This window comes from Pleurodeles waltl, chromosome 6 (assembly GCF_031143425.1).
Source record: "Pleurodeles waltl isolate 20211129_DDA chromosome 6, aPleWal1.hap1.20221129, whole genome shotgun sequence".
Lineage (NCBI taxonomy): Eukaryota > Metazoa > Chordata > Amphibia > Caudata > Salamandridae > Pleurodeles > Pleurodeles waltl.
Window position 1 is genome coordinate 657,459,903 of NC_090445.1, and position 26,364 is coordinate 657,486,266.

Below are 26,364 nucleotides of genomic sequence, written 5' to 3' on the forward strand. Positions count from 1 at the left end.
GCAGCAAGCTGCGCCGCCATGGAGGATTCCCCAGGGCAGCGGAAAACCGGCGGTACACCGCCGGTTTTCAGTTTCTGACCGCGGCTGTACCGCCGCGGTCAGAATGCCCAAGGGAGCCCCGCCAGACTGTTGGTGGTGCTCCCGCGGTCGTTGAAACCGCCAGGGTCAGAATGACCCCCATAGTCTCTATGTATGGATTTGATACCTTAATTATAACTTGTGTCTATTGTAGATATTACTTTTGCCCGACTCCACTACAACAAACCATTTTTAAAGTATCTAGCCATAAGGTTCCTATGTCAGGATATGAGGGATAAGTTTTTGTTTTTGATTTGCTGGTGTCTCTCTCCCTCAATAATAAGTTATATCATTGGTACTGTTCTGCTTTACTGTGAAATATATCATATGCTTTATAGAACCACATATTTGGAGGTCTATGCTATATGGGGAGAGTTCCGGTTTTTATTTACGATGTACACTTAAATTAATTTGATTGTTTTTGTGAGCTAATGGGTCTCCGTTACTCGCGGAACCCGTCATTAGTAAACATGAAATTATCGGCTAGTCCTACCTTTATTTTGAGTCTTTGACGCATTGACGCGTCTTTACACGGCTGTCCCGGAAGTATATTTACTTCCAGGATCTGTTCACAGGCTATGGATGAGACGCGCACTCGCGTCGCGGCTATTTTGCACTTTTATTCAATCATAACGCTGATACGGCGATTCTAATATTTATAGGTGAGTTGGGAATGCTGAATTTAATTACTCTCCGTTAGGGCTGTGCACGCATACTAGCCTGCTACAGTACGCTATTTATGTAGGTATTCGACATTTAAAAGTTTACTCTCCTTAATTTCGTTTTACAGCTGCATTAGAAGACGGATTATAATGATATAGGACGGAAGGTATTTTATTGGAGTTTTTGTGGCATTTTTCTTTATTCCTTGAGATCTGAAGTTTATGGCTTACTTAGATTGCACTCAACTTTAATAGGTCACTTGGCCTTTTTCTTTTTCTTTCTCTTTTTTATCTTTTGTGTCAGATGATTTGCATATGGTCCATAACATTAATAATGTTCGACTAAGGTTATAATTTTGGAGATTGGTGAAAATACAAGGTATTTGCTGAATTTTTTGTCTTCTATTTGAAATTAAAATTCTGGACTATTAGGGTTCTTTTTCATGCTGTCACTGCGGTTTTTCCCTTGGTATAAATTAAACACTTACACTTTGATGGTGTAAGGTATAAAGAGCACTCTAGAAGGATTTGACTTGTGTGTTGCATGTCTTTGATCGCTATTTTTTTGCATGTGATCATCTCAGCCTTTGGCAGAGACTTTGGTGATTTTTTGTGGGTTCCCCTTTCACAATTTGGAAATATCAAAGTTGGAGCATTTTGGTTCTCATGTTTTACTTTGTATTTATAAATTATAGCCCTGAAGAAGTCGTACGGGAATTCAAAAGGAGACTTCCCTTGACGAAACATGTGTTGGGTGCGAATGGCTGTAGGCTGAAAATAAGCTTGAAATGGGCTGGATTTGTATCATTAAGCCGCATTAATTGTATCACTGTATATATGACAACATTATGGAAAAAATTTCAATCATTATTTGTTTCTAGTTCTTTGCAAATTTTCATTGTGGGTGTATTCAAACTGTCAAGTCATATCGGTATTATTACGGTCAAATTTTTGATAAATATATAAATCAAAACTATATTGTACGTCGACTGTCGTATCTTCAACAAACTGTGGGTTGATATTCCTGTTGAATGAGAGAGTTGCCACACATTTCTGTTCTTATCTCCGTGCTGGATGACTGGTGCCCGTGACAGGATGGGTATTAGACCGAAAGAGTGGGCCCTAATACATACAACCAATACTGATAATAATCAACTTCTCATTTAATGAAAAATATCTGAACAATATCAAGACGGGTGATAATGACCAAAACTTTCTCGGTGCATCTTTTGTGCAACTTGTTGCATAAACCTATCTGAGAGGCACATTTCTGCAGTCATGAATGTTTTGTTAAAAAATCGGCTTCCTGATTGTCGATGTTTTAGCACTGAATAGTTTTTTGACATATCTTTGACACTTTATAAACTAATGTTTCCAACAAAAATATAATGAAACGCATTTACTTCCTTTTTATATGTAAATTCTTCCACTAAATATAAAATGTGATTGAAAGTACGTTTGACTTTCCCAAAAAATGTGTTCTTAGCTTTGTGGTCCATTTCTGGCTCGTTGTAATTTTTCGCCTTTACCAATTAGCAAAGCGTACAAAATCCAGTGTACGAGAAGGTTCAGCTCTTCAATCGATCTGATGAGTTGAAAGCTCACAGGCATTCGTGTGCGAATAATGCCTTCATTATGTAGGTTCGTGTATTGTGCTGCTGCCTGTGCTAGTTTGACATCCAGTGGCAGTGTATTTCATCCCTGTTTTCCAGCACGCAAAGCCACCGTCTTCTTTTGGTAGCCCAGTGAGAATATTAATTGCAATTAAGTTTTTTGATGTTTAACAGTATTTGATCATTTGTTCTGTGACTAGTATTTTGTGCACATGAGACTGCTGTTAAATAAGCCCAAGGCTAGTGACTGTTCTTCCAACCTGAAGAAACCGCCTCCATGTGCCTTTTCATTTTGAGGAATTTGTTTTTTGCTATGTCGTCCTACTTGAAAAAGAAAAAAGAACGGAAGTTGTGGTGGACCAGTACAAATGCTTTCAGGATGCGGAGCCAGGTGTCGGAGAAGCATTGCTTTGGTCCAGTGTTGCGCTCAGACGCCATTAACTCCACCTCCTTTCTGTGTTGGTAGAGCGCTGCAGACATCCTGTTGCGGGACGACCTGGAGGAGTTGCAGGCCCGCTACCCAGAGCGCTTTAAACTGTGGTTCACAGTGGACACCGCCCCAGAAGGTAAAACCTGACTGCCTGCTTGTTCTGTCTTGTTCATTTTGTCAAACATTACCATCTGTATGCGGCCTCCAGGTCTCAGAAAGAGGTGAAAAGAACTGGGACAGTGCAGACATTGGGTGGGAATGTGCCAGAGGTCAGTCTCAGCACCTATTCTTGAGCGGGAGCTGGGTTTCTGTCCATCCCCAGTGAAAGCTCGCAGCTGTAGCCTGCAGACGCCAGGCCACATTGACAGGGGTTCATGCACATCCAGTGTGTTTTGGTGACAGTGGGCTGCAGTAGTGATGGGGTTCAGCCCAGCCCCAAAGCAAATGTCTCACTTCCCAGAGGATCAGAAGTTCCTTATGTATGTCCTTGGTTTGAGTGTTTGGAGGTCCAACTGAGCACAGACAGACCTTCACAACTTCCCAAAGCTAGATTTTATCTCTTGGTATTGAAATACTCCATGTGTCACTTCGTAAAAGCTGTAAAGCATTAAGGTGAGATTTGTAAGTGACTCAAGCTCTGTGTCTATGTGAGATAGTACGTCGTTGTGCGTTCTATAGTCCTGTCGGAGGTGTGCGTGTGTGAAATTACACTAACAACCATATGTATTACAAACAAGGCAAACTGTTTTTTTTGGCACTTCACAATAATAGTTCAATAATACCAAATCCATTTTATTAACCTTACGGAAGATCAGGCAAAATTCTGCAAGGCTCACACACCCTGCAGGTTCCATGCTCTTGCTTGCAGGAGGCGCAAGTTATTTTACATGAAATACAAACCTGTAACCTCCACTTATATTACATTCTTTTTGGCAGACACATTAACTCTCTGAACTGTTTAATGATTCAGTCCAAAAACCAAAGAATAGACGGTGATCTCTACAGTGAGTGCAATAACAACCAGAATTATCATACCAGTTTTATGGATTCCTGAAACATAGATCTCTGCAGCAAGTGCCTCAACCTACTAGATCGTTTCAAAATGCAGCTTGTGGACAGATAATCAACTAGAACAGCTTTTTACTGTTTATTTCATGTTACTCATTTCGTTGAGGGTAGTGTTTAAAATAAAGCATAGACTGTCACTGACTTCGCTCATCATGGTTCTGCTCCTCCTTATGACTTCACCGCCTTTCTAAATGATTGTCCTATCACAGAATTAGCAGGTTCCCTTCTTAATTATTTTCCACTTCTACCACTCTTGTATTTCATTTACTAACAGGGATGCTGGTATCACATTTATCTAAGGTTGCAAAACAGTTGCACAGTGAGGTTAAATATTAGGTGGAAAAATGTCAGACTGGACATAAATGCATGTAACTGTGACCTGCTTACGACCCGGGGTGGGGGGGGGGGGGGGTGTTATTCCCTGCATGGGACTGTGATTTACTTTATTTCAAAGTGTAATATTTGTCATCTTTGATTTACAAGGTTTTTGGTCCACCCACTTCCCAGTGTTGCTATCTAGTGGTATTTCAAAGTGCAGGTATGTTCCAGTCCATTTTCCCTCCCTTGAGGAATGTCCTAGCTGTGAGGCCAGGGCACTGGTTTGCACAGCGAATTGCCTGGGAACCAGGGGCTCACTCACACCTGCAGGCTTCAGTTCCATAAGATGCCCTTTTCTGCTTCATGTGCCTACTGCCTTCAGATCCTTAGCATCCCTAGTCATACTGTGAGTTCTATGATCCTTTACTTGTGCATCTATCACCAATCTCGAGTTCCAGCTGCTCACGCCCCCTCTTCAACGCTACTGATCTGTGTCGGAGTAATCCAAGATAGGATGCTGGTAATTTTAATCATTTCCGGGTAGACAACCATTATCCTCATCTATTGCAGCTGCCTCTGCACCTGCCACAGGCCTGAGCCTATTCTCTTAGACTTCTTCAGACCTCACAAAGGATAGGATAGGTCCCTGTCCTTCAGGGTTTGGGACCTGGACCGTGGTGGCCATCAGTCAATCAATCATATATTTTTAGAGCGCACTACTCACCCATAGGGTCTCAAGGCGCTGAGGGGTGTGTCCTCAGTCAGAGATCAGGGAAAGAGCCAGGTCTTGAGGTCCTTCCTGAACCGAGGCAGTGATGGCCACTGTCTGGTGAGGAGGTAAGGTGTTTCAACCATTTGCTGCCAGGTATGAAAAAGATCTTCTTCCAGCCAAGGACTTCTTTATGCGGAATACGTTGGTGAGCAACTCCTGGGACGAGCGGAGAGGTCTGGAAGGGGAGTTCCAGGTGATGCAATGGTTGAGGTAGCTGGGTCCACTGTTGTGGAGGGCTCTGTAGGCGTGTACGAGTGATTTTTATGCTACTGCAACTTTTCCCTTACACTGTCTCTTGTCAATGGCGACCAGAGCTGCAAAATCAGAAGATTTGCTGGAAAGAGTTTTTTTTAGGGCATAATTTATTTTATTTATTTGAAACGGTGAATTGTCTAGCTTTGCGAGGATTTGAGGTCGGACTCCACAGAGTATTGACTTTAGGTTGGCAGTAATGGAGTCTGTCATAAAATCGTCAGATTCACTGTCTGCCCTTCTTTGGAATGTGGCCATAAGTACCTGCGAAAAGCTCTACTAGCTCCCTTCTGATCTAAGCTTATGGAATAGGGTCAAACGTAGGGGCAGTCAGTGTGCAAGGGCAAAAGGGGACGTTGCCCTACCATCAGTCGGAAGGAGGAGAAGAAAATTGGAGCATCTCACATAAAATAAATTAGTTGCAAATTTTGTTTTTGTAGTGAGCAATTGATACCAGAACTAAAGGGCACTGCGCATGTGTGGGGCGAGGAAAGTCTCGCCCTCCAGGCATAAGCCAGGGCAGTGACATCAAAGTGGTGGGCGTTGGAAGGTATTGCAGTTCTAAATCTGTTTGCATTTGGTCGTTTATAGCTCTGGCCCAGGGTGGAGTGCACAGAGTTCCATTCAAGTAACGGGTCAGGGCAGTGCGGACAGATGAGGAAAAGGAAAGAGTGGGTGGTAACCATCTTAGTGTAGCCTACCCTTGCCCCACTATCCCCCATGCTGGTTTGCTTTTCAAAGCTCATGGGTAGGCTGGAGGAGAAATCCAGGATCTTTTGAGCCTGAATTTCTGTTTAATTTGCTGGCGAAGTGTTGAAGAGCACTTTGTTACAGAGGGACATCTCATCTTTCGTCAGCTCAGCCCACTCATTAGTGACTGTTTCCATAACTGTATATATTTTTTAACTGAGTTGTTGCCTTAAAGTCACACCACTGGTTGATTGATGTGTGTTGTTGCTTGCCTTCAGGGAATCCTTGGTGCAGGCGTGAGAGTCATCTTTTGGGTTCCACCTTTAGCTACACGCATTTGGACATGGCTTGCCCGGGGGTTTGAGGTCGAGCAGTGCCATCCAACTTCTGTCTGGAGAGAAAGAGACCGGTCTTCACCTTCCCCTCCTCCCTAGTATGGGAACTGATGTGACAAGAGAGTGGACGCATGCTGTTGACACCTAATTATCTTTTCTTTTTTAAATCTGCGCAGCATGTCTCCTTGCCTCACCGAAGCAGGCAGCACTGATAAAACTTAAACAAGTAAATCTGCTGACAAGCACACACAAACCATTTATAAATGCATAACTCCTACACAAACAGCCAAAGTCACCTTCCTATCTCTAAATAAAGCAGTGTGTATTGTTTGGTATAGCATGGCTCAGTGTCTTACCAGGAAAACGAGAGAGGGATTGTTATTCGAGGGGCTGGTATAGTGGGTTTATGCGAGCTTTTAATTGAGACACTAAACTAATTATACACCAAATTTAAGTGTGTGAAAATGTACAAGTTTTACCAGTACTAAAAAAAAAAAAAATGCCTCTCCAGTGACCATTTTGAAGATTAATTTGTTGTCCGTTTACATTTCGAAGCACCTTTCAAAGCTTGCACATAATAGGTATCCTGCGAGCAATGACAAACAGGAGAAAATAATGTAAAATAAATGAGCAGGTGGTTGTGTTTTTATCCTAACCTCACTCATCCCTCACAAGCTTAGGTGGAATCCAGAGCACAGAGAGGCAAGGAATGTAGGAGAGAGGGAGTACTTGGTCGCACGAATGACACTCCTCTGAAAAGCGCGGCTTCTGTGGTTTGTTTTTTAAAAAAGGTGCTGAGTGCAGATTTCTCATATGTTCCGCCACCAGATTCTGGTGTTTCCAAGTAGCAAAGGTGGCCTAATGTTGATTCCACCTCAAGCCTCTGACTTCCACAACCTACACCATCTTTCTCTTTACCTCGCTTTTGCAGGTGTTTTCATCCCTACGTTTTCTCTTTGTCACAATTTAACTATCTTTCTGCTTCATCACTTTCTCACTTTTCTGCATTTCCATCTCTTGCTTTAGGTCAATGTATGATTATAAAAAATAAGTCTTGGGCTCTAGAAATAGATGGCAGTGCCCAGCACTCTCAACAAGTGACACAATTTAAGCTGCTGCTGCCTCTTGTAGCATTGACTCATCGGATAAATGGGAGTGCTTTGGCCTGCCCCTCTCTCCTAAAGACACCTATAATTAAAGGAATTATTTTAATGGGGGAGGAAAGGACTCTTTAGCTAAAACACTGCATGACTACATTCTATCTAGCATGTTTGACTTGGACTCACTTGCCATTCAGATTTCCATGTACCCATCTCTCTAAGGCCTGCTGGAGGATGGACATGGTGGGAATACAGTGCTGCATATGTATCAGAGATCGGGCCTGGCAGAGAGTAGGAAAGGAGATGAATTGAGAAGTGAGGAATAAGAAAGAATGATTCAAGCACAACCAGGGAAGGGTGGCTAAACAAAAGGGTGCAGGGAGGCACACGAGGTGTGGCAGTGGCATAGGCCTAAAAGGATAGTCAAGTACGCAAGATGGAATGGCACAGAGAAAAAATGAGCAGAGTTGGAAGAATGAGGAAAGGTTGACAGAAAAGCAGATCAATGATAGAGCTATGACAGTGAGTGGTGCTTACATGTGTGTCTTTTGTTACCATTTTTGTTCAGAGTCAGTGGCATAGTAAGGGTCTGTCAGGGGCCAGCAACAGCTAAGATTTTTGTGATATATATGTAGATTGCTATACGCTCTACCACTTCCAAATTCACCAGCCAACACTGGTCGAACGTGTGGAGTCCAACTCCAGGGGAGACTGGCGCAGGTGGAGATTTGGTTCTCAGATTTTTTTTGATGCTCAGTAGAAATACCTTAGCAGGCCTTTGATGGACATAGGAGCCCAGGAGATCTCTGCATAATGTGGTAAAGGGTCCATCAGTCTGGATTTCTGTGTTGGCAGTGACTGTGGGATTGATTGAATCTAAATGCATATTCCCAACTTGACCTACTCCTAAGACAGAACTGCATAGAAGAGGTGAAAAAGGAGACTTCTATGTGTCCTGCACCATAGTATTTCTGTCTGCCTGGTAGGGCCCTGTGGAGAATTATTTCCACTCATCCTTGAATCCCTGTGATCAACCCTTTGTTCTAAGGATTAATCATGTTAGTATCTTGTTGAGAAAATATGTATAGGGGTTCAGATCCTGCCAGTGAAGCCTACCTCTCTACCTACCTACCCATATTGATGGGTTCCGGGTTGCAGACACGTTTTATGAAGCTGGTTCATACAATACCCTCCTCAATACTTTAGAGCACTGGTTCTTAACTTGTGGTCTGAGGGCTCCCATAGGTCTGCAAAGTCTGCTTAGGGAGTCCGCAACTGCTAAGAAAAATTAAGTAATTAAAAAAGATTATTATTATTATATATATATATATGTATATAAAGAAGCAAAAAAGCCAAATGTTAAAATGAAAAATTCAAAAACTTCTAATTATGAAGGATTTCGAAATAGGGAGCTAAAAATTGTTAGTATCCTCAGACTGTTTCATGGGAGAAGGGCAAGTGCATTAAACAGAATATAGTATGGACAATACGTGCCATCAGTTGAATTCAGAAAAATGTCAACCATCCCATTAAAATAAAATGTTTATGTATTTATATTTGTGAATATTTCATAATTTGCGTATTTGTTTGATGAATGCTTGTTTCTGTATTTTTAGTGTATTATTTTAAGTTTAAAAAAATGCTTAGGCCGGGGTCCCTGGCTCCCACTAATGACTCACTGGGGGTTGCTGGCTCCACTAATATCTAATTAGGGGTCCCCAAATTCCAATGATGACTCAGTGGGGGTCCCCGGGTTCCAGTAATGGTTAAGTGGGTTAGGAATCAATAGAACTTAAAAGGTTAAGAACCACTGCTTTAGAGCATTGATTTTTTTTCTTTCTCTTTGGTCATTACTCCTGCCCGTTTACTATGATATTTCCAGTATACACATGATATTACTACACAATGATCAATTTACTTAGACGATCAGATGTCTTAGCCGAATAAGGGGAACTTAAAGTTGACAAATGTGTGCATAGATTTTGGCTGTCTCCAAGTTCTCCCTACCAAGCCAAGTAAAACGTGTTCCAGTAGATTATACATCAATGAGCGTCTGTCTCTGTTGCCTCCCTACTGGACTCTCCAGTACAATGGCCTCCTTGACTCTTCTAACCATGGGTTTGCCCATAGGTTTGCTGTTGGTGTTGCAGGTTTCATCCAATATAGACAAATCTTTGAACTGGTAACCGAGTTCAGATCACAAGAGTACATACATGTATGATCTTCACATTCCTTAATACCAAAAATCAGTAAAACATTGTGTATCGGAAAGATATTTCAGTACTACTGTTTGACATCAAAATGCTTCCAGGTTTTGACAGATAACAAACATAAAAAGATTACTCGCATCTCTTTTCCCCAAACATAGGTTTCTTCCAATCTTGCTTAGTCAGAAGTGGTAAAAAGTTATTTTTCCTGTATGTGTATCTTTGAGTCGGTGAGTCTGTATAAATAATAAATAGATTACTTACGCAGTGAGCCGACTCCCTCACACTGCAGATTTTTCCCATCCTTAACAGAGTCCTTGCTCATGCCCAAGTCTACCCCTTATTTCCTGTTGGTAATTACATAGTATTTCGTTTGTTTGTTCAAGAAAAATAACATTGGTTTTAATTAATAAAATTATGGAAGTGCAAATATAATAATTTGCTTAATTCATTATTGGTCTTGCTGAGTTATTCAAAAAGGTTCTAAGATGGGAAAGGCAAATTAAATGGTCCAGAAACCACATACCAAGCTCTAGATAATGGATATAATGCAGAGTAAATCAGAGTTTTAAAGTAATAAGTCTAGCTTGCTCAAAATAATTTTCGAATGAATCATTGTAGTCTAAACATCTCAGAAAGAACATTGGTATTTTTTTGGGTTTCTTGATGTCTCCAAGCCATCTAAATTGCATCACTCGAAAATATACTCTGAAGTCAAGCCGGGCTCTTCTGCCTTGTAAAAAAAAATCTAAAACTAAAAACTCTGTCAAGTCACCACCTAGCCCTGAACACCCCTCAATAGGCTAACTATATGGTATCTCTTAAAAAGGTGGTAAAACCTATATGTATTACAAAGACTTCTACCTGATGCTGTAAAGTATTTTGGAATTAAGAGAGCCAGTATTAGCATTATTGAAAGTACATTTCTGCCATATTTTAAATTTGTGGTTGAGTTTTGGAGACTCACCAGCAGAAACAGTTACTACCACAAAAGTGCCCATACAGCAGAATGTTCTCGATGACGATGAGTTGCGGTCAGAAGATAATGGAAAGTGTACATTACCAGCGTACCTCCTGTTAATTTCCAGAAATTCTTGTGATGTTGCAGAGGGCAAATGCATGTCTGATAACCCAAAGTCCTAGCCATTGTGCACCGTTATCAACAAGTCATAAAGAAGGGGGTTAATCGTCTAGAAAAGGACCACATTGCCTGACTCTTATTATGAAATTAGTGAATTTAGAAAACACTCCTTCTTGCATAGCTGCTCCTTAGTATCATTTGCATGGAGAGGGGTAAAATAAAAACTGTCCCGATATATTGCACGTTGTTGCGAGTGTAACTGTGCTTTTTCTTTAATATTCTCAGGTTGGGAATACAGCACAGGATTTGTGGATGCCAAAATGATCAAGGATTACCTTCCTGCGCCAGCTGACGACGTCCTCATCCTTTTATGTGGGCCGCCAGCCATGGTCCAGTTTGCCTGCATTCCTAACTTGGATAAGTTGGGCTATCAACAAAAACTGCGCTTTGCTTACTGACCCTAACATTGGCTGGGAGATCATGTTAAAACTTGCTGTGTTAAAGTTTGCGAACAGATGATGGAACTGTACACCATATTTGTGTCCTCCAGTTGCTGACATGGAAATTGTCACCTGCTCCGAAGTGTAAACATCCCAGTTATTCTTATTAAAGGAATCATTCAACTTCCCTTCCCTGATAAAGGGGTGCATTTCCTAAAACGTTGAGCAGCTCGTCCAAGCCCCTGTCAAATGACACGAGTATGAAGATGGTTCACTGCTTACTGTTTTACAATCTCAGGAGTAAACTGGGCATGTGATGAGAGGAAGGATTAATGTGTTCTTTATTGTGAGCTTGAAAAGTTGGGATTCCATATAGCTTAGCTGGGTTTAAACCCTATCGCTCCTGGTGTGTCCTTGAGTAGGTCTTCCAGGCACACACATAGATAGAGACCCATAACCACCAAAACTGACTTTTAAATGATTTGGGGCCTGAAGCCTGATCACAATCCCCTTTGTTGATTAACTCATGTTCGCTACACAAACTATTTTAAAACAACACTCCCACAATAATGTGTATATTTTCAGGACTAACTAAGCAATCACCTCAATTAAAAAAAAAAAAAAAAAAAATTGCTGCCCTTAGATGCTCCTTTTCCTTCTTCGCTTCACTCACCATCTCACCAAAGAGTTCGATACTAGTACTCTGCAGGCCGGCCAGTCCCTCTGAGACATGCCACTTCAGGGATGCCTCGGACTGGGGAAAGCTGCTGAAGCTTTAAGAGTACTAACGGGTGCCCAACTTTTATTTCCTTATGCACGTATATTCTACTTATGTAGCATCAGCCCACAAAGATGGACTTAGCATTCCAAAGGCATGCCTGACAGGGGTGGCGGCTTTATCTGGTGGGGGCTCTGCATTGTATACAGTATGACAACAAGAAAATAATTGGCACACATTAGAGACGATGTGTAGTAAACATACAGTGAGTCTCAAAGAGTTGAATACATACATTATATATGAACCAGTATCTAGACGGAAGGAATGTCCTGCATCTTTAAGTAATCATACTCTAACTTCTCTTTTTATTGAGCCTGGCTTTTACTTTGCATTTACTGTATGGTAAGCGCTTGTGTTCTTAGTTGCTACACAAATTGCCTTATGTACAAGAAATGAGTTGTCTAGATGTGCCTTCATAAATGACAAGCACCAAAAAAAGCATAAAATAAAATATCTTGTAAAGGTGTTTTAAACTGTTTTGGGTGTGGGTCCAGTCCATATAGTTGTTTGGTATATTTTCTTGTTTACTATTCTCTGTGTTGATTCGCCGATAGGTGTGATTATGCCGTGTAAGTGCAGGAAAGAATGGGCAACAAAGAACCTGAGCTCCGCTATGACAAATCCAGGTCTTCGGGCAGCACACTTAAAACCTTCATTGTCCACAGTTAGTGTCTGCCCCATCTTCAACCGCTCCAAACTGCACAATGAGTCTAAGAAAGGAGTGGTCCAAGAAACAACTGGAGAAAACTCCTGCACCTTCAAGGGAAAACTGGAGGTCAGGCAGGCAAAATGAGCAGCATGCCAATGAAAGAAGAATATTCCATGAAAGTGTCACTGCCACAGCAAGGAACCTGCTAGTATAAGCGATGTGGCAACACAATGAGCTCTTCCTTCTAATATGGTCTGGAACCTGGAAGAGGAAGCAGTCAGTACAATAACTGTCCACCATGATAGTAGGCTTGCAATAGGTTGGGCAAAAATAGAGGTAGAAACGATATTCCCTCTAAAAAGGCATTATTTCAATTGTTTATAAATTGTTTGATTCAGGATTCTAAGTGTCTTTTCCCAAAAATGCTCCAGAGGACAACTCGGTGAAAAGCATTGCTTTCAATAAACTGTGCACACAAGTGTTGGCTAAAGCCAATGGATCTTGCACATTGCAATATTCAGATTGCTAATGCTTTCTGAAATATTCAGATTGCTAATGCTTTTGGCCAAAGCTGTGCAGCATCAGCAAAAGAAAAAAAGCGGAATAATATGCATGTGCAGATACTCAACATGATGCTATTAAGCATGATGACTTAAGCACGCACATGCATGCTCCTATGTTTTGTTTTTATATACTCTTCCAAGATGCCACCTACTAGCTGGAGTAGTCAATAAAAATAAATGGCAAATGTACATGAGCTATATTTTCCAAACATAGAGAGACGCAGCAAATGGCAGCTGTGGGCACTAAAAATTGGATTTTTTTTATTTGCTGAAGGCACACCAAAAAACCTGAAAAAAAGATATTTTGTAGAGGGCTGCTACAGAAAAGGTGGGGGAGAAGGCAACACAGAGGCACTTGAGGGAGGAAGATTAAAATTAAAAAAGCAACAAGTTGGAGTGAGGGAAGGAATGGATGAAGTAGAAAGTGGGGCGGAATTTGAGAGAAGCCACACACCTGGCAGCAAGCAAGAAAACATGCAATCAAATGATGATGAAGAAAAAAGTAGTTCCCTGAGCAGTCGAAGAATAAAAAAATCCAATCAAACAGGTGGTAAAGAAGCTAGACTCCCCCACCCTACCACACCCCAAGACCCCACCCACAAAATTTAATGTTTAGGCTGAGCTCCAGGGGATGGGGTCCCTGGGGCACAGATCGTCCTAGGGAGGAAGGGGGCCATCCAGGGTAGGGTATTTATATGGGTTTGCTGCAGGGCCTGGCTGCATGCCAGGCCTTGCTGCCAACTCCTGCTGCGCATGGCCAGAGGCGGGTTGGGTTGTTATAGGGGCTGGCCGCGCAGACCAGGCTCTGCCGTCAACCGCTGCTGCCCACTGCCGAAGGCCATGCGTGGTGGTGGTTGGAATAACGTATATTAATGAAAATTACCTATAACTCGTGCCCTCACCATGCACTGTTAATTACCCCACATAATACATCACTCATGACATCTTTAATAACATCAGTGTAACATCTGCAGTCAAATTATTTAGCAGAAAACTGTGCATGGTGGGGGTGTGAGTTATAGTTACTTGAGATAACTCTAACTATAACTGATGAATATCTATGGTTTGGTACATTTAAAATGTGAAACAAATGATAATGTCCCTGTAACCTTTGGTTTTTAAGTGAATTTCCATGTTTTTTTTAATTCATTTTCCTAACTATAACATATATATAATCTCACAGTTCGAATGAGATATTTGTGTTCAATTTACGAGTGAAGGGTACAGAGGTGCAACTTCGATTTTGACAGCGGGACCTGTTGACAAAGCCCGAAGTGTTTGCTGTGGCTTGGCTGTAGCTGCAGAGCTGCAGCCAAGCCACAACAAACAACTATGTGCCAGAGGTGGGCACTCGGGAAAATAGCAGGAGCCGACCCTGGGGGGTGGTAGTCCCTAGGGCCATCTGCAGCTCCACGAGGGCCCCCCTTCCAATGTGAAGATAGCCCAGAGAGGTGGATCTCCCCGGGACTAATGGGGGTCCAAAACAGACCCCCTTTCAATTGTTTTCTGTTTCCCTAGGGGTGGTGGTCCCCGGGGCACAGAGTCCATGGCCCCCCCACATATATCTATATAGAAGGGAGGGGGTGGTCCCTGGGGCCCCCCACGCAAAATTCTGTGTAGACCCTGGGGGTGGTGGTCCCCGGGGCTCATGGGGTTCCCAAAGGGACCCCCTTTTCTTTAAATATTTGCCCTGGGGAGGTGGTGGTCCCCAGGGCAGCTGGATGGTGCCAGTTGCCCCTCGCATATCGTAACAGTCCTGGGGAATGCACAGGCCCCCGCATATACTTTATAAGCCCCGGGTAGGTGGCGGTCCCCGGGACAGCGGAAGGGGGTCAGAAGGCTAAAGAAATGCCCCGGGACTTGGCCCACCCAGAGGCTTTATAATACCGAAGCACGGCAGCCCGCACTTCATTATTTTATTTATTTATTTTATGGCAGATCTATGGATCCGACCGTAAAATTAAAAATGTTTTTTAGCCCTGAGGGGGTCCCTTTGGAACCCTACCACCAGAGCTGAGGGGTCAGGGTATTTATACCCTTGCTCCTTTTGGATTTTTTATTATTTTCTTCTGGGACTCGGCTTCAGCCGACTCCCAAGATGGCTGACACTTCTGTTGTTGAAGTGTTATCAGCCAGTCAGATCTCTGCACAAGATTGGGAGGAGTCCCTATACATACAAATCTGAATTTCTTTGAATTTCTCAAAAACTACTGAATGGATTTACAGCAAATAAGAAAAAAGTATTTTTCTGGACCAAGAGCTACCTTTTTGCCCAATTTGGTGTAATTACATCCAGTGGTTTTTGCGCTATCGCTGTTCAGTTTTTCCTATGGGAATCAAAATTGGAAAAGCTATAAATTTTACACCCCCTTTATCTCGGCCCCCGCTTGACGGATCACTGTGAAATTATGCATACAGCAGCTCACATGACTGTCTAATTTTTTGGGGGAAATTTCATGAAGATTGGTCAAGATATAGGCAAGCAAAAAACTGCTTTTTCCATAGAAACTAGGTCCTAACTATAATTACCTACTGTCGGCCGCTGTATATAGTTAGGACCTAATTCCCATAGCCAAAGCTTTTTCTAGGGGTGAACCATGAAGAAAAAGGGGAGAGGGGGCCCAAAACACGTTTTCCCCATGCCATTTCCCTTCGGGATTTTGAACACGCCTACAGTCCGAACTGCTGAATGGAATTACACTAAATTTGGCAGAAAGCTGGCTCTTGGTCCAGAAAGAGCCTTTTTAGTGATTTGGTTTAAATCCATTCAGTAGTTTTGGAGGTATTAAATAAAAAAGAAATATAGATATCTAGGGACAGTGAACCTTTGCGGATCCAAGGATCCCAGGGAAAAACAAGGCCCTGATTGGCTGGCTGCAACCTGACAAAGTTGCGACCACCATTTTCTTTCTCGCTTGGGCCAGAGAAGGGGAAAAGAGGGGGAAAAACACTTAAGGGGTCAGGGTACAGGTACCCTGATCCCAAAGGACACACGGAGGAGACCCCTCATGGGCAAAAAAAATGCTCTTTTTTTTTTTCTCCAGCCAAACCACAGAGCCTCAACACGCCCCCAGTGTAAATCTGCGATGGACCCGCGGATCCAAAGCAGATAAAAAAAAAAAAACATTCACTCTTGAAACCCCTTCAGCTGTTGGTTGGGTGCATGCAGATGGTTTAACTTCAGGCCCTGCGACCAACCCCCACAATGCAGGGCCAAAGGCTGTGCGCAGTAGTGGTTGTTTAACATACAGTAATTATATATTAATTTACGTTAAAAAAAAATAGACATTTACTAAGAAAACCAAAGTTTACAGGGACGTTATAGATAGGTTCATGTTTTACCCATACAAACCCACAGAAATTCATCAGTTATAGTTATACTTATCTGAAGAAACTATAACTTGTGCTAATAAGTAACTTTAGGCCACAAGTTATAGTTTCTTAAAATAAGTATAACTACTGAATTTCTATGGTTTTGTAACGGTAAAACATAAACTTAGCTATAATGTAAGGGCAGCCAATCCCACACTGCGCAGGCTCCCTTTCCTCAGCCTCGTTAGGCCCTGGGGACCCCATCCCCCAAGGCCACTCATTTTAATAACGGGTATGGGGGCTGCACAACCCCCTCCCCACGCCTGTTTAGGCCCTGGGGATGCCACCCCCCAGCACCTATGTTGAAAGGGGAGGGTGCACATGGCCCACCCACCCTGAGTCTCTAAAGGCCCGGGGAAGCCCACCCCTGGGGCCAAGACTAATTAAAATGGTGAGGGGCCTTTTCCCCTTCCCCCCCCAACATCTGGGCATCTAAAGGCCATGCGGGCACCATCCCCGGAGCCTGCATTTGTATAAGGCTGATAGCCTGGTGCCCACCCATGGAACCCACCATACACTCATTAGGGGCTGCGGAGAGAGCCACAAGGCTCCCTTATACTATTTCTTCTCTAACATCAGGACAGGAGACTGAGGGGGGTATTCTAACTTTGGAGGAGGTGTTAATCCGTCCCAAAAGTGACGGAAAAGTGACGGATTTACCACCAGCCGTATTACGAGTCCATTATATCCTATGGAACTCGTAATACGGCTGGTGGTATATCCGTCACTTTACCGTCACTTTTGGGACGGATTAACACTCCTCCAAAGTTAGAATAACCCCCAGAGTCTCCAAGTCCTGTAATGGCTGCTAGCAAAATAAATATAAAAACATATATATACATATAAATATATATATGCACATAGTCTTCGTGAAAACTCACAGCAAAGAAACAGCACACCACAAAGTCTCTGGAACCAAGGATTTAATACACCAACCAACTTTTGGTTGACAAAGGCGGATGACGCCGAAACGTGTTCCGCTTCGTTTTTCTTTCGTGTATTAAATCCTTGGTTCCAGAGACTTTGTGGTGTGCCGTTTCTTTGCTGTCAGTTTTCACAAAGACTGTGTGCATTTTAGGCGCGGTGGCGCGCGCCCTATTCCTGGCACCCCCGACGTTTAGGAGTAACTGAGCACGCATGGAGGTATAATATATATAATATACAAAAAACAAAGGAGAACTCTGGGAAGTTCCCAATTTTAGGTGGAGAGCTGCTCTAGTAAGGAGCACCCTGCAACACCAGCGACACTCTAGATTTGCTCACCTCAAATGTCTGCTTGTCTAGCAAAGTTTTTAAGCATAGGATCAGCACAGTTCTATCCTCGCCGAGCTAGATAGTGACAAAGTCTTTTGCCATTTGTACAGCAAAATCTTTAAGCATAGGATTGACAGTGTCATCCTCGCAAGCTGTAAAATGACAAAAGCCATTTACCACTCCAGGCACAGTATTACAGCTTTGGACTGGTCAAATACTGTCCAAGCCAACCTGGAATGAGTAAAGCAACCCCTGACACGTGTTTCGCTCTCATTAGAGCTCTTCAGAAGGGTATAGCTTTGTCCAGACACAAGGGAGCACCCAGTATAAGTCAAACCAAGGCCCTTTTAGGGTTAGAGTGACGCATAAATTATGCAAAAAACATAGGAGAACTTTGGGAAGTTCCCAATTTTAGGTGGAGAGCTGCTGTAGTAAGGAGCACCCTGCAACACCAGCGACACTTTGAGGTAAAAAAAATAAATGGAGGCCCCCATTTTTTATATATATGGTGAGGATGGCATCATTAGGACCACCTTCCCAGGCCAATTAGAGGCCTGTGAACCTCATCCCCCAAGGCCAGTATATTTAAGGGGAGGCAGGTGCGCGGGCTCCCTCCCTGAGCCGTATTTGGCCCGGGGACCCCATCCCACGTTGCCTAATGTGTATATTAAAGGGAGGGGGCACTCAAGCTGTTTTCTGCTCTGCAGACCCCTTCCTCCAGGTTCCATTGTATTTATTAACGGGCTCTTCCCCAAAGCCTTAAAAAGTCCCTGGGGGCCCCATCCCTCAGTGATGTCACTTAATTTAAAAGGTAGGGGGCTATGTGGCTCCCCTAGCAGAACCTTTAATGACCCCATCCCATGGGCCCCACTCACTTACTGTTTTAGTTTTTTCGGTTAGGGCCTCTTTCATCATTCCCAGTAATTCTGATTTTGATGAGTTGACGCTAAAGCCAGAGAGCCCACTATAGCATTCTATCAAATCTCAGACTCGTGGGATAGGTGTGCATCGATCTGTTACTATCAAATAGTATATCTTCTGTGACTAAATTAACCATATTGTTCTCCCCAAAAGTCATACCCTTAATTTCTGGGTGTTGCCTAACATGGCAGCGAGCAACTCCACAGCTAATATGAACAACCGGGCTGACAAAGGGCACCCCTGTTTAGTGCATCTATGTAGGCAGAAGGGATCAGATGTACTCTTATTGACCGGTATTTTGGCAGCCAATGTCCTATATTGGCTGTTATCCATACCCGCATGTGTGCTTCCAATCCTACTTGTTCAAGTACTTTATGGAAGGAAGGCCAGCTTAGCTTGTCAAATGGTTTCTCAACACCTAGTGACAAAATTGTAAGAGGGATCTTTTCTACAGGACACTTTCTGAAAGAGATGTAGCACTCGATGTGTATTGTCTTCTCCCTATTGATTAGGGTCAAAGCATGACCGGTCGTGGTGGAGGAGATATGGCATGTGGGACATCAGGCGGTTCACTCGAACCTTTATGTAAAGCTTAGCATCCAGATTTAGAATTATTATGGGTCAAAATGCTTTGCGAAGATCTGGAAGTTTATCCTCTATTCATTATTGTAATAATGTGAGACTCTGACAGGGTAGGTGTGACTGTCCCCAATTGTAGGAAGGAGTTAAATAGAGCCACCAAATGAGCAGTCAGTGCTGATCAAAAGTACTTATAAAATGCATTCATCAGCTCATCCGGACCTGGAGACTGGTTGTGTAAGTTAGTGATGGCCTTCAAAACCTCTTTTGAGGTCATCAGTTCTTCCAGAGCTGCACTATTAGCTTTGTACACTTTCAGAATGCCTGCGGTAGTAATAAAGTCGCCCACCTCTTTGAGATTCCCTGGATCTTTCATATATAACTCTGAGTAGTATTTCCTGAAGGCCTCTGTTTTCCCATCATTTCCACTATTGGGTTCACCCACTGTTTCCTTTATGGGGAGGGGACTTGCTTAATTGCCTTAGCCCGTTTTAGCCTCCGAGCCAGCATAAAGCCCATTTTATTTGTTTTGTCAAATGTTCTGCTTTAAGCACAACAGAGCTTTTGCTGCTCTCTCTGTGGCCAGGAAGTGCAGGTGTCCTCTCACTACAGTCAGGGTTCACAGGGACATCACTGCCCATGTCTTCTTAAAGTCCTCCTCCCTTAGTAGAGGTCCGGTCTTTACTGTCTCGTGTAAATTTTGGTACCTGTCATTGTCTTGTCCTTTCCAAAATACGCTGTCCTCTGACAACTGTCTTGAAGGTATCCCAGAGTGCCCAAGGGGCGCTCCAATGTAATTCGGGATAGTCTTTCTTAGGACTTTATGGCCACCTTATCTTTGTCAAACTTCCGATGTCCCCTTGCTGACAGGCCATCGGACCTGTGCCCAACCCTTCTCCTCCCACCCAATTCAACACTGAGTGATCCAGTTATTGTATTGAGCAATGGAATATGTTACAAGGTTCTCCACCCAGTTAGGTGTACCCAATGCAAGGTCTATGCATGGGTATGATCTGCACACATGGGAGGAATAGGCATATTGATGTGCCATGGGATTCTTGTTTCTTCATATATCAATTGTCTGCTTTTCTAAATTCCCCCAGGGGAAACTGTCATGGCGCCCTGGTGATATGAGCTTTGGAGATGTCTTTCAAGCTCTGCATCCAGAACTGTAATAAAGTCACCCACCCACAGTAGCTCATCCAGGCTCCAGTTGTTTATTTTCACTAGCATCTCAGCAAGAAAGGTTTCCTAGACAATATTTGGGACATACTCCTTAAGCATGATGAAGGTCTTTTCAGGTCTCATTCCCTCTAAGTATAGGGGGCGGCCCAATGTCTTATCATTAATTTGATCTGTTCTAGTGGAAAGTCCCTGTGCAGGTATATTATAATCTAACCCACCCACAACCCTTCCCCCCTCCCTTTTTTTTTTTACGTTGAGCTTCGCAGCATGCAACTGCTGCTCTTCGACCTGTTGTAATTTACTCTGTGGGCTTTAACCACCCCATCTCATGCCCATCACTTTCATTTATTCATGGGCCTGCCTTTTTTGAAAATTCCCTTGATTTCCTAGGTAAGTGCTTTTCCTTTGGCCTGCCTTGAGGCTGCTTTGTTAAGCCTTTCAGATTGACCCTGTTACATGGATTATTGCACAACTGGCCAGATACTTTAGCGTAGGGCACTATTTTTTTCATTTGCCCTGCTGCTTCTCGCTGCATGGCCGTATGCTGTTTATTCCTCTCCCTTGTTTTGGGCATACCGCTGTTTTCTTGTGGTGTCTGCACACAAAGGCTGTAACCTGGAGGGAGGTTCTTTTAAATTTTTATTTTTTTATTTTTTTAAAGGTTCCTACAGCACAAACTCGAGTGCTGAAGTTTCATATAGCGTGAACTGGATCAGAGGAGCGCTTTACATGACTACGTGAAGTTTATTATAGCGCGACCTCGATTAGAGCAGCGCTTTACATGAGGAACACTTTACACGTTTAGCAGTTGAAAAATATACAAACTTGAGCATTTACATAAGAAATAAACACAGAAATCCTCAAAGCTACAATATTCACTGCACTAGTGAAACACACCCCATTACTTTCTGCCATTCTGTTTTCATGTTGTTATTCCCTCTAAAGGCCGATAATATGATTACATAACCATGTTTCTTAAAATGCTATTTTTATTATGGATTCCTCTAGGGGCTCTTCTGAGCATTACACACAAGATACTACAATATTTACTACACTCAGAAAATTGCCCCATAATGCTTTGCGGGGCGTTCCTTTTCGAAAACATTTTTGCCCATAACTCCCAGTTTGGTGATCCTGAGACAATGGGACCACCATTAAAATGTTCAGCACAAAGCACTCTTTCTGTCTAGAGCATCTGAGTCCCCACACTAGGTTGGGGGGACAAAATAGTAACCCCTCCCACCATTCAATGTCTTTTTAAGTTCTTTCATGGCTGGGACTTTTGTTTTACAGCTGGGAGTAGTTTGTGTTTTAAGGCTTTTGTTTGTAATAATATTGCTGTACGCCTGCTAGGCCTCAAAATGTGGGGCTACCTATATGGTTACACTGCATTATTTTCTGCCATTCTGTTTCCATGTCGTTATGCCCTTTAGGGGCTGACTGTATGGTTACATGACCATGTTTCTTACAAATGTTTTTTTTTTTTTATAGTGGTGCACTCTAGGGGCTGTTCTGAGCATTACAGTCAAGATACTACAATATTTGCGTTGCTGCATTTGGTTTGCGGGCCATTCCTCTTACAAAACCTTTTTGCCCATAACTCAAACCATGATGTGTGTTTTCTGTCTAGGTCATATTTTAGTCCCCACACTGGGTTGGGGGGAACCCAAAATAATAATAATATAAAAAATATAATAAATAATGGCAATATTTTAAATTTTTGCTGCAGACAAGAGAAAGAAGGTAAGTTGAAGTGCTTTAGTTATATGCAGGGCCACTGGAATTATGTGGCAGAGAGGACCAAATTATGTGGCAGAGTTGACCAATTTATGTGGCAAGAAAAGTCCAGTTATGCCAATAGCTCTATCTCAAGCAAATGTGAGACCTATTGCATTGAAAATGCTTGCTCCTACTAGTGGTTGAGAAGAATTGTGTAGGATATAGTTTGTCGCATGGGTCGAACATCTGTGTGGCGAAGGTGCGTCTCTTGCAGGCAGATTATATCTGGGATAATTTCCCTCCAAATTGTATGCTGTTTAACCGGGGTCTTCAGTCCTAGCATATTCCATGACAGTATTCTCACCTATCTTTAATTTGCAAATGCTTTTAGTTCGGCTCCAAGTCCTGCCTGGTAAGTACCTTGTGAACCTGCTTACACAATGGGATGTGCTCGGCCTACAGGAACTGCACGTGGTGTCTTACACTGTAGGTACACAATGTAACCACTTGTACAGAATTTGTTTCACAATTCATTTAAAAATACACGTGTCAACTTGGGCCATGAACTCAAAGGTAAGTGCACAGAGCATCTGCAGTGTCAGCTCTGGCCCTGTGCTTGGTGGTGCATGTCTAATTTCCTGCCATCTACTTCCTTCCATAAGGACTGGCAGAGATACATTGCTTTCCTTTGTCTGGGCCCCTCCCCCCACCTATGTTCTGTGAAAAAAGTATTACCTTTGGAATACAAACCTTGGCAAAGCCAGTGTGTCTCACATATCTCATGCAAGTGCCGAATTGTTGGCTTTGCTAATGTTTGTCTGTAAATTATTGCTTAAAATATGTAGAAGAAGCAGTTGAAAATACTGGAAAAAGCAAATGGGATAGATGAGTGGTCCCCAAACTTGCACTGTCCGGTAGGCGAGACTTAAAAAAGGGAGTGAGTCTGTTGGCTTGCCTATTGCTTCTCATCTGGTCCTAACAGCAGAGCAGAGCAGAAACAAGCTGTGCAGCTCCTGCAAAGGAAGCCTAATGTGATTGATATTTAATTTACTGGACAAGGGGTGGGCTCCGGCTCATCTAAACACCGGCAGAATTTCCCCTCCTCTTCAGACGGATGAGTTCAGTGCACAGAGATCTGCAGTGCAGTAGATGAAGGAGGATACGGGTCCCATTCTTCATCCAATATCTAAACACCAACTGGACTGCATAGATATTTAAAAAACAACAACAATTGCACGTGACGGGAGGCCTTCGCAACATCAGTTCACATAGTAACCTGCACACAGGTTTACCCTGTGAATGCAGCAATTCATTTGCTAAAGATAATGGTTTTGTCCCGTTGTTACAAAGGTAACAATGCTGGAATGTGATGCTTTCGGAGGCATGCTGTCATAGTCAGTGCTTTAAATGGGCCGGTACTGAGTACCGGCACTTTTTTATTTTCAGAGGGAGAATACCTACACTTCTCAAGATAAACGTAATACTTTCTAATTGGAGAGTACTTCTCAGAAACAAGCAGGTACTCTGGTACAGAGTACCTGCACTTCTATTTTTCCATTTCAAACACTGGTCATAGTAAAAATCATACCATTCAAGAATTCATCATCAGATTTTACTGAAAAGGTGAAGGGGGTGATTAAGTCTTTAATGATCATAATAAAAAAAGTAATTTTACCCAAAACTCACTTGATAATGTAAAGCCAAAAGGCTCATAATGGCGCTCAGAGCCTTCGTTAAAAAACGAGGACTTTCACCTTGTCTTGTGTGCTTGGTAGTGCCTATGCCACTGCCCCTCCACTGAAGAATTCTGTTGGTTTCACAAAAATACTGTTTGTCTGTCAAACTGATATTTTTTCAATCCGAAATTAAGACAGTATGACCCCATCAAAATAGTCCGAGCGATGCATTTCTCAGTAGTTTAGAATTCACCACATTCAAACACTTTCCACACGGGATCTAACTTCATCCCAATTGCTTAAAAAAAAAAAAAAAGTTATCATCTATGAGGTGATTCTTTAGGCTGAGAACAGTTTGGCATTATAAAGTTAAGTTTGCCTCAGGTTCATCTAGAGCCACAATTATAAAAAGGTACCGCAGACACTGATGCTTCAATTTAACATAAAATGTTTCCTGTTCATTGGTCGAGTCCCGGTCAAACGTAGAACTTAATTTACGTGCAGGCCTGTCAAGATTTTGAAGACTACAGAGGCTTGATTATGCACTTGGGAGTGAAAATTCCACCATTCTTCTTTTTATATAATACTTTACTAAATGTCAAATAAAACACACAAGCTCTGCTGTGTTTTCACAACTGCTTGCACTGTTTTTATTTCTTAAAGGGGCTTGACACACTTGTGCATCTATTCAGCACAATTTAAGTCATTTCTGCGGTTTCAAAAATATGATTTAAAAGTTTGACTTGATTTTGTTACTGGCTTGGCTCTTGCTTTTTCTCTGAGAGCCAAGCTGGGCCCATTGCTCGGATCTTACCATATACTATCTGGCTTGTTCAGCTGTAGTAAGAGGTCAGACTCAACCCCAGTTTCATTACTGGCTGCTCAGCTGAGACTGCTGGCAGGAAGGTGCTTATCTGAACCTATGATTCACTGGTAATCCTAATTACTCCGAGTCAGCAGCGCTTCCTCCCAGTCAAAACCTGTGAGGCTGTACCCCACCAGCACATTCCCACGTTCTTTTTCCAGAGTAAATGTAGTCCCTTTTCTCTTTCGTGGGCTACCAAATAAGGTTCAGACTCTTCCTATAGTCACAAGCCAAGTTCACTAGTGCCGTGATGTGGGAGAGGGTCGGGAATCGGACTAAGATGAGGCTCCTAATTCAGAGGAATGAAGATTACCAGTAATTAATAGATTCATTACCTCTTCCTACTCGCTCCAGTCATCACCTTTGAGAATATAAACAAGCCTGTTAGGCACCGAAAACATTTCTCACATCCTTTCTTCTAACAAAACATTTCAAAATGTTCATACAGTTACATTATCGCAGCGTTTAACACCCTGTGGCACAGTTCAAAGAATAGTCCCTTTCAACTCTGACCTGTAATACACTACGAAAGTGTTGGGAGTGGACCAAGTGGCTGCCCTACATATCTCCTGTAGGGACACCCCAGTTGGGTTGCCTTAGATACAGATACTGACCTGGCAGGGCAACTCTCGAAACCCTCTGGAGCAATGAGCCAGCCGGAGCATAAGCTTGTGTGATGGCTGTCTTTACCCTCTACTCAAAGTAGTTGCTACTTTCTTCTCCTTCTTGTGTTTACCGCCTCCTTGGTCAGAGACTCTAATTCTGATCTTGCAATAGACACCACCCCCAGCTCAGTATCATTTGCTAGCAACTATGGGTTCCTCTTCTGAGCATTAAGTTCCATACCAACCGCCAAATCCAGAGACTGCTGTCCATCAGTACAAACTAAATGTGCTCTCAACTCAACATGAAGCTACAGCTAGCCGATTCATTTAAGGGGCCAATTAACCAGCCCCCGCCTCAGCTACATGCATAATCCTTTGCACACACTCAACAGAGCAACACCCTAAGACCAGGAGCAGACTAACGCAGCTCTCCCCCCTGCACGAAGGAAGAAATAAACACAGTGAATCAGGGTTCTAGAGACCTATAAGAATGAAAAAAGATATGAGGAGGTAGGTCTGAGGCCACATGAACTGTCAGACACAGGTCTCCCAAAATGCCCGATTCCAATGCATAGAGCATAGCATCCTCCACCGGGCATATCTGTTGCTGGCCAGGATCCACAATATACCCGACGGCATCGTCTGCCATGCCCACGATGCCCTACTCCTCAGGCTGACCTCCTCCACATGTTCTGGGACTTAGTTGCATCCTCAGCCTTTACTGCCAGGGAACGGCTACAAAGGCGGTCAATTGCTTTATCGACTTAGCTCTGTTGTTTGCTAGGCGCATATGATAGCGATTTAGTGGAAGGAGCAACGTTGAAGTGGAAGGTAACATCGCTCCTGGGGTCCCATATTGGTTAATGGTGCTGATTAGATGGGCAGGAGCGAATCAGTGGTGCTGTGACGGGAGGTGAAACGCCCTAAGCTGTATCTCCGGTCGGCCTGGTGCACTCTCTCCAGACGGAACCTGCTGACAATCCCTAATTGCACACGTGGGCAATCGCCCACTCAGGAAGGCACGCATCAGGGGTAGAAATTGACAGCCAGCACTCCACCAAACCACCAACCACAGCCACGGGACCCGTAATCTATCCCCTCTAATAACTCTGACACACGTCTGAGGCACCTTACAGTAGTAACACAGGCTCA

General features: G+C 43.0%; 1 protein-coding gene across 1 annotated transcript in view; it reads left to right on the top strand.

The window, feature by feature from the left end:
- Positions 1-12,300, top strand: part of CYB5R1 (cytochrome b5 reductase 1) — a 136,185-nt gene extending 123,885 nt beyond the window's left edge. The window contains exons 8-9 of the mRNA XM_069239014.1: positions 2,820-2,919; positions 10,892-12,300. Coding sequence (XP_069095115.1) covers positions 2,820-2,919; positions 10,892-11,064 — 273 coding nt within the window. The 3' untranslated portion in view covers positions 11,065-12,300. The remainder of the gene's footprint in view (positions 1-2,819; positions 2,920-10,891) is intronic.
- The last annotated feature ends 14,064 nt before the right edge of the window (positions 12,301-26,364 follow it).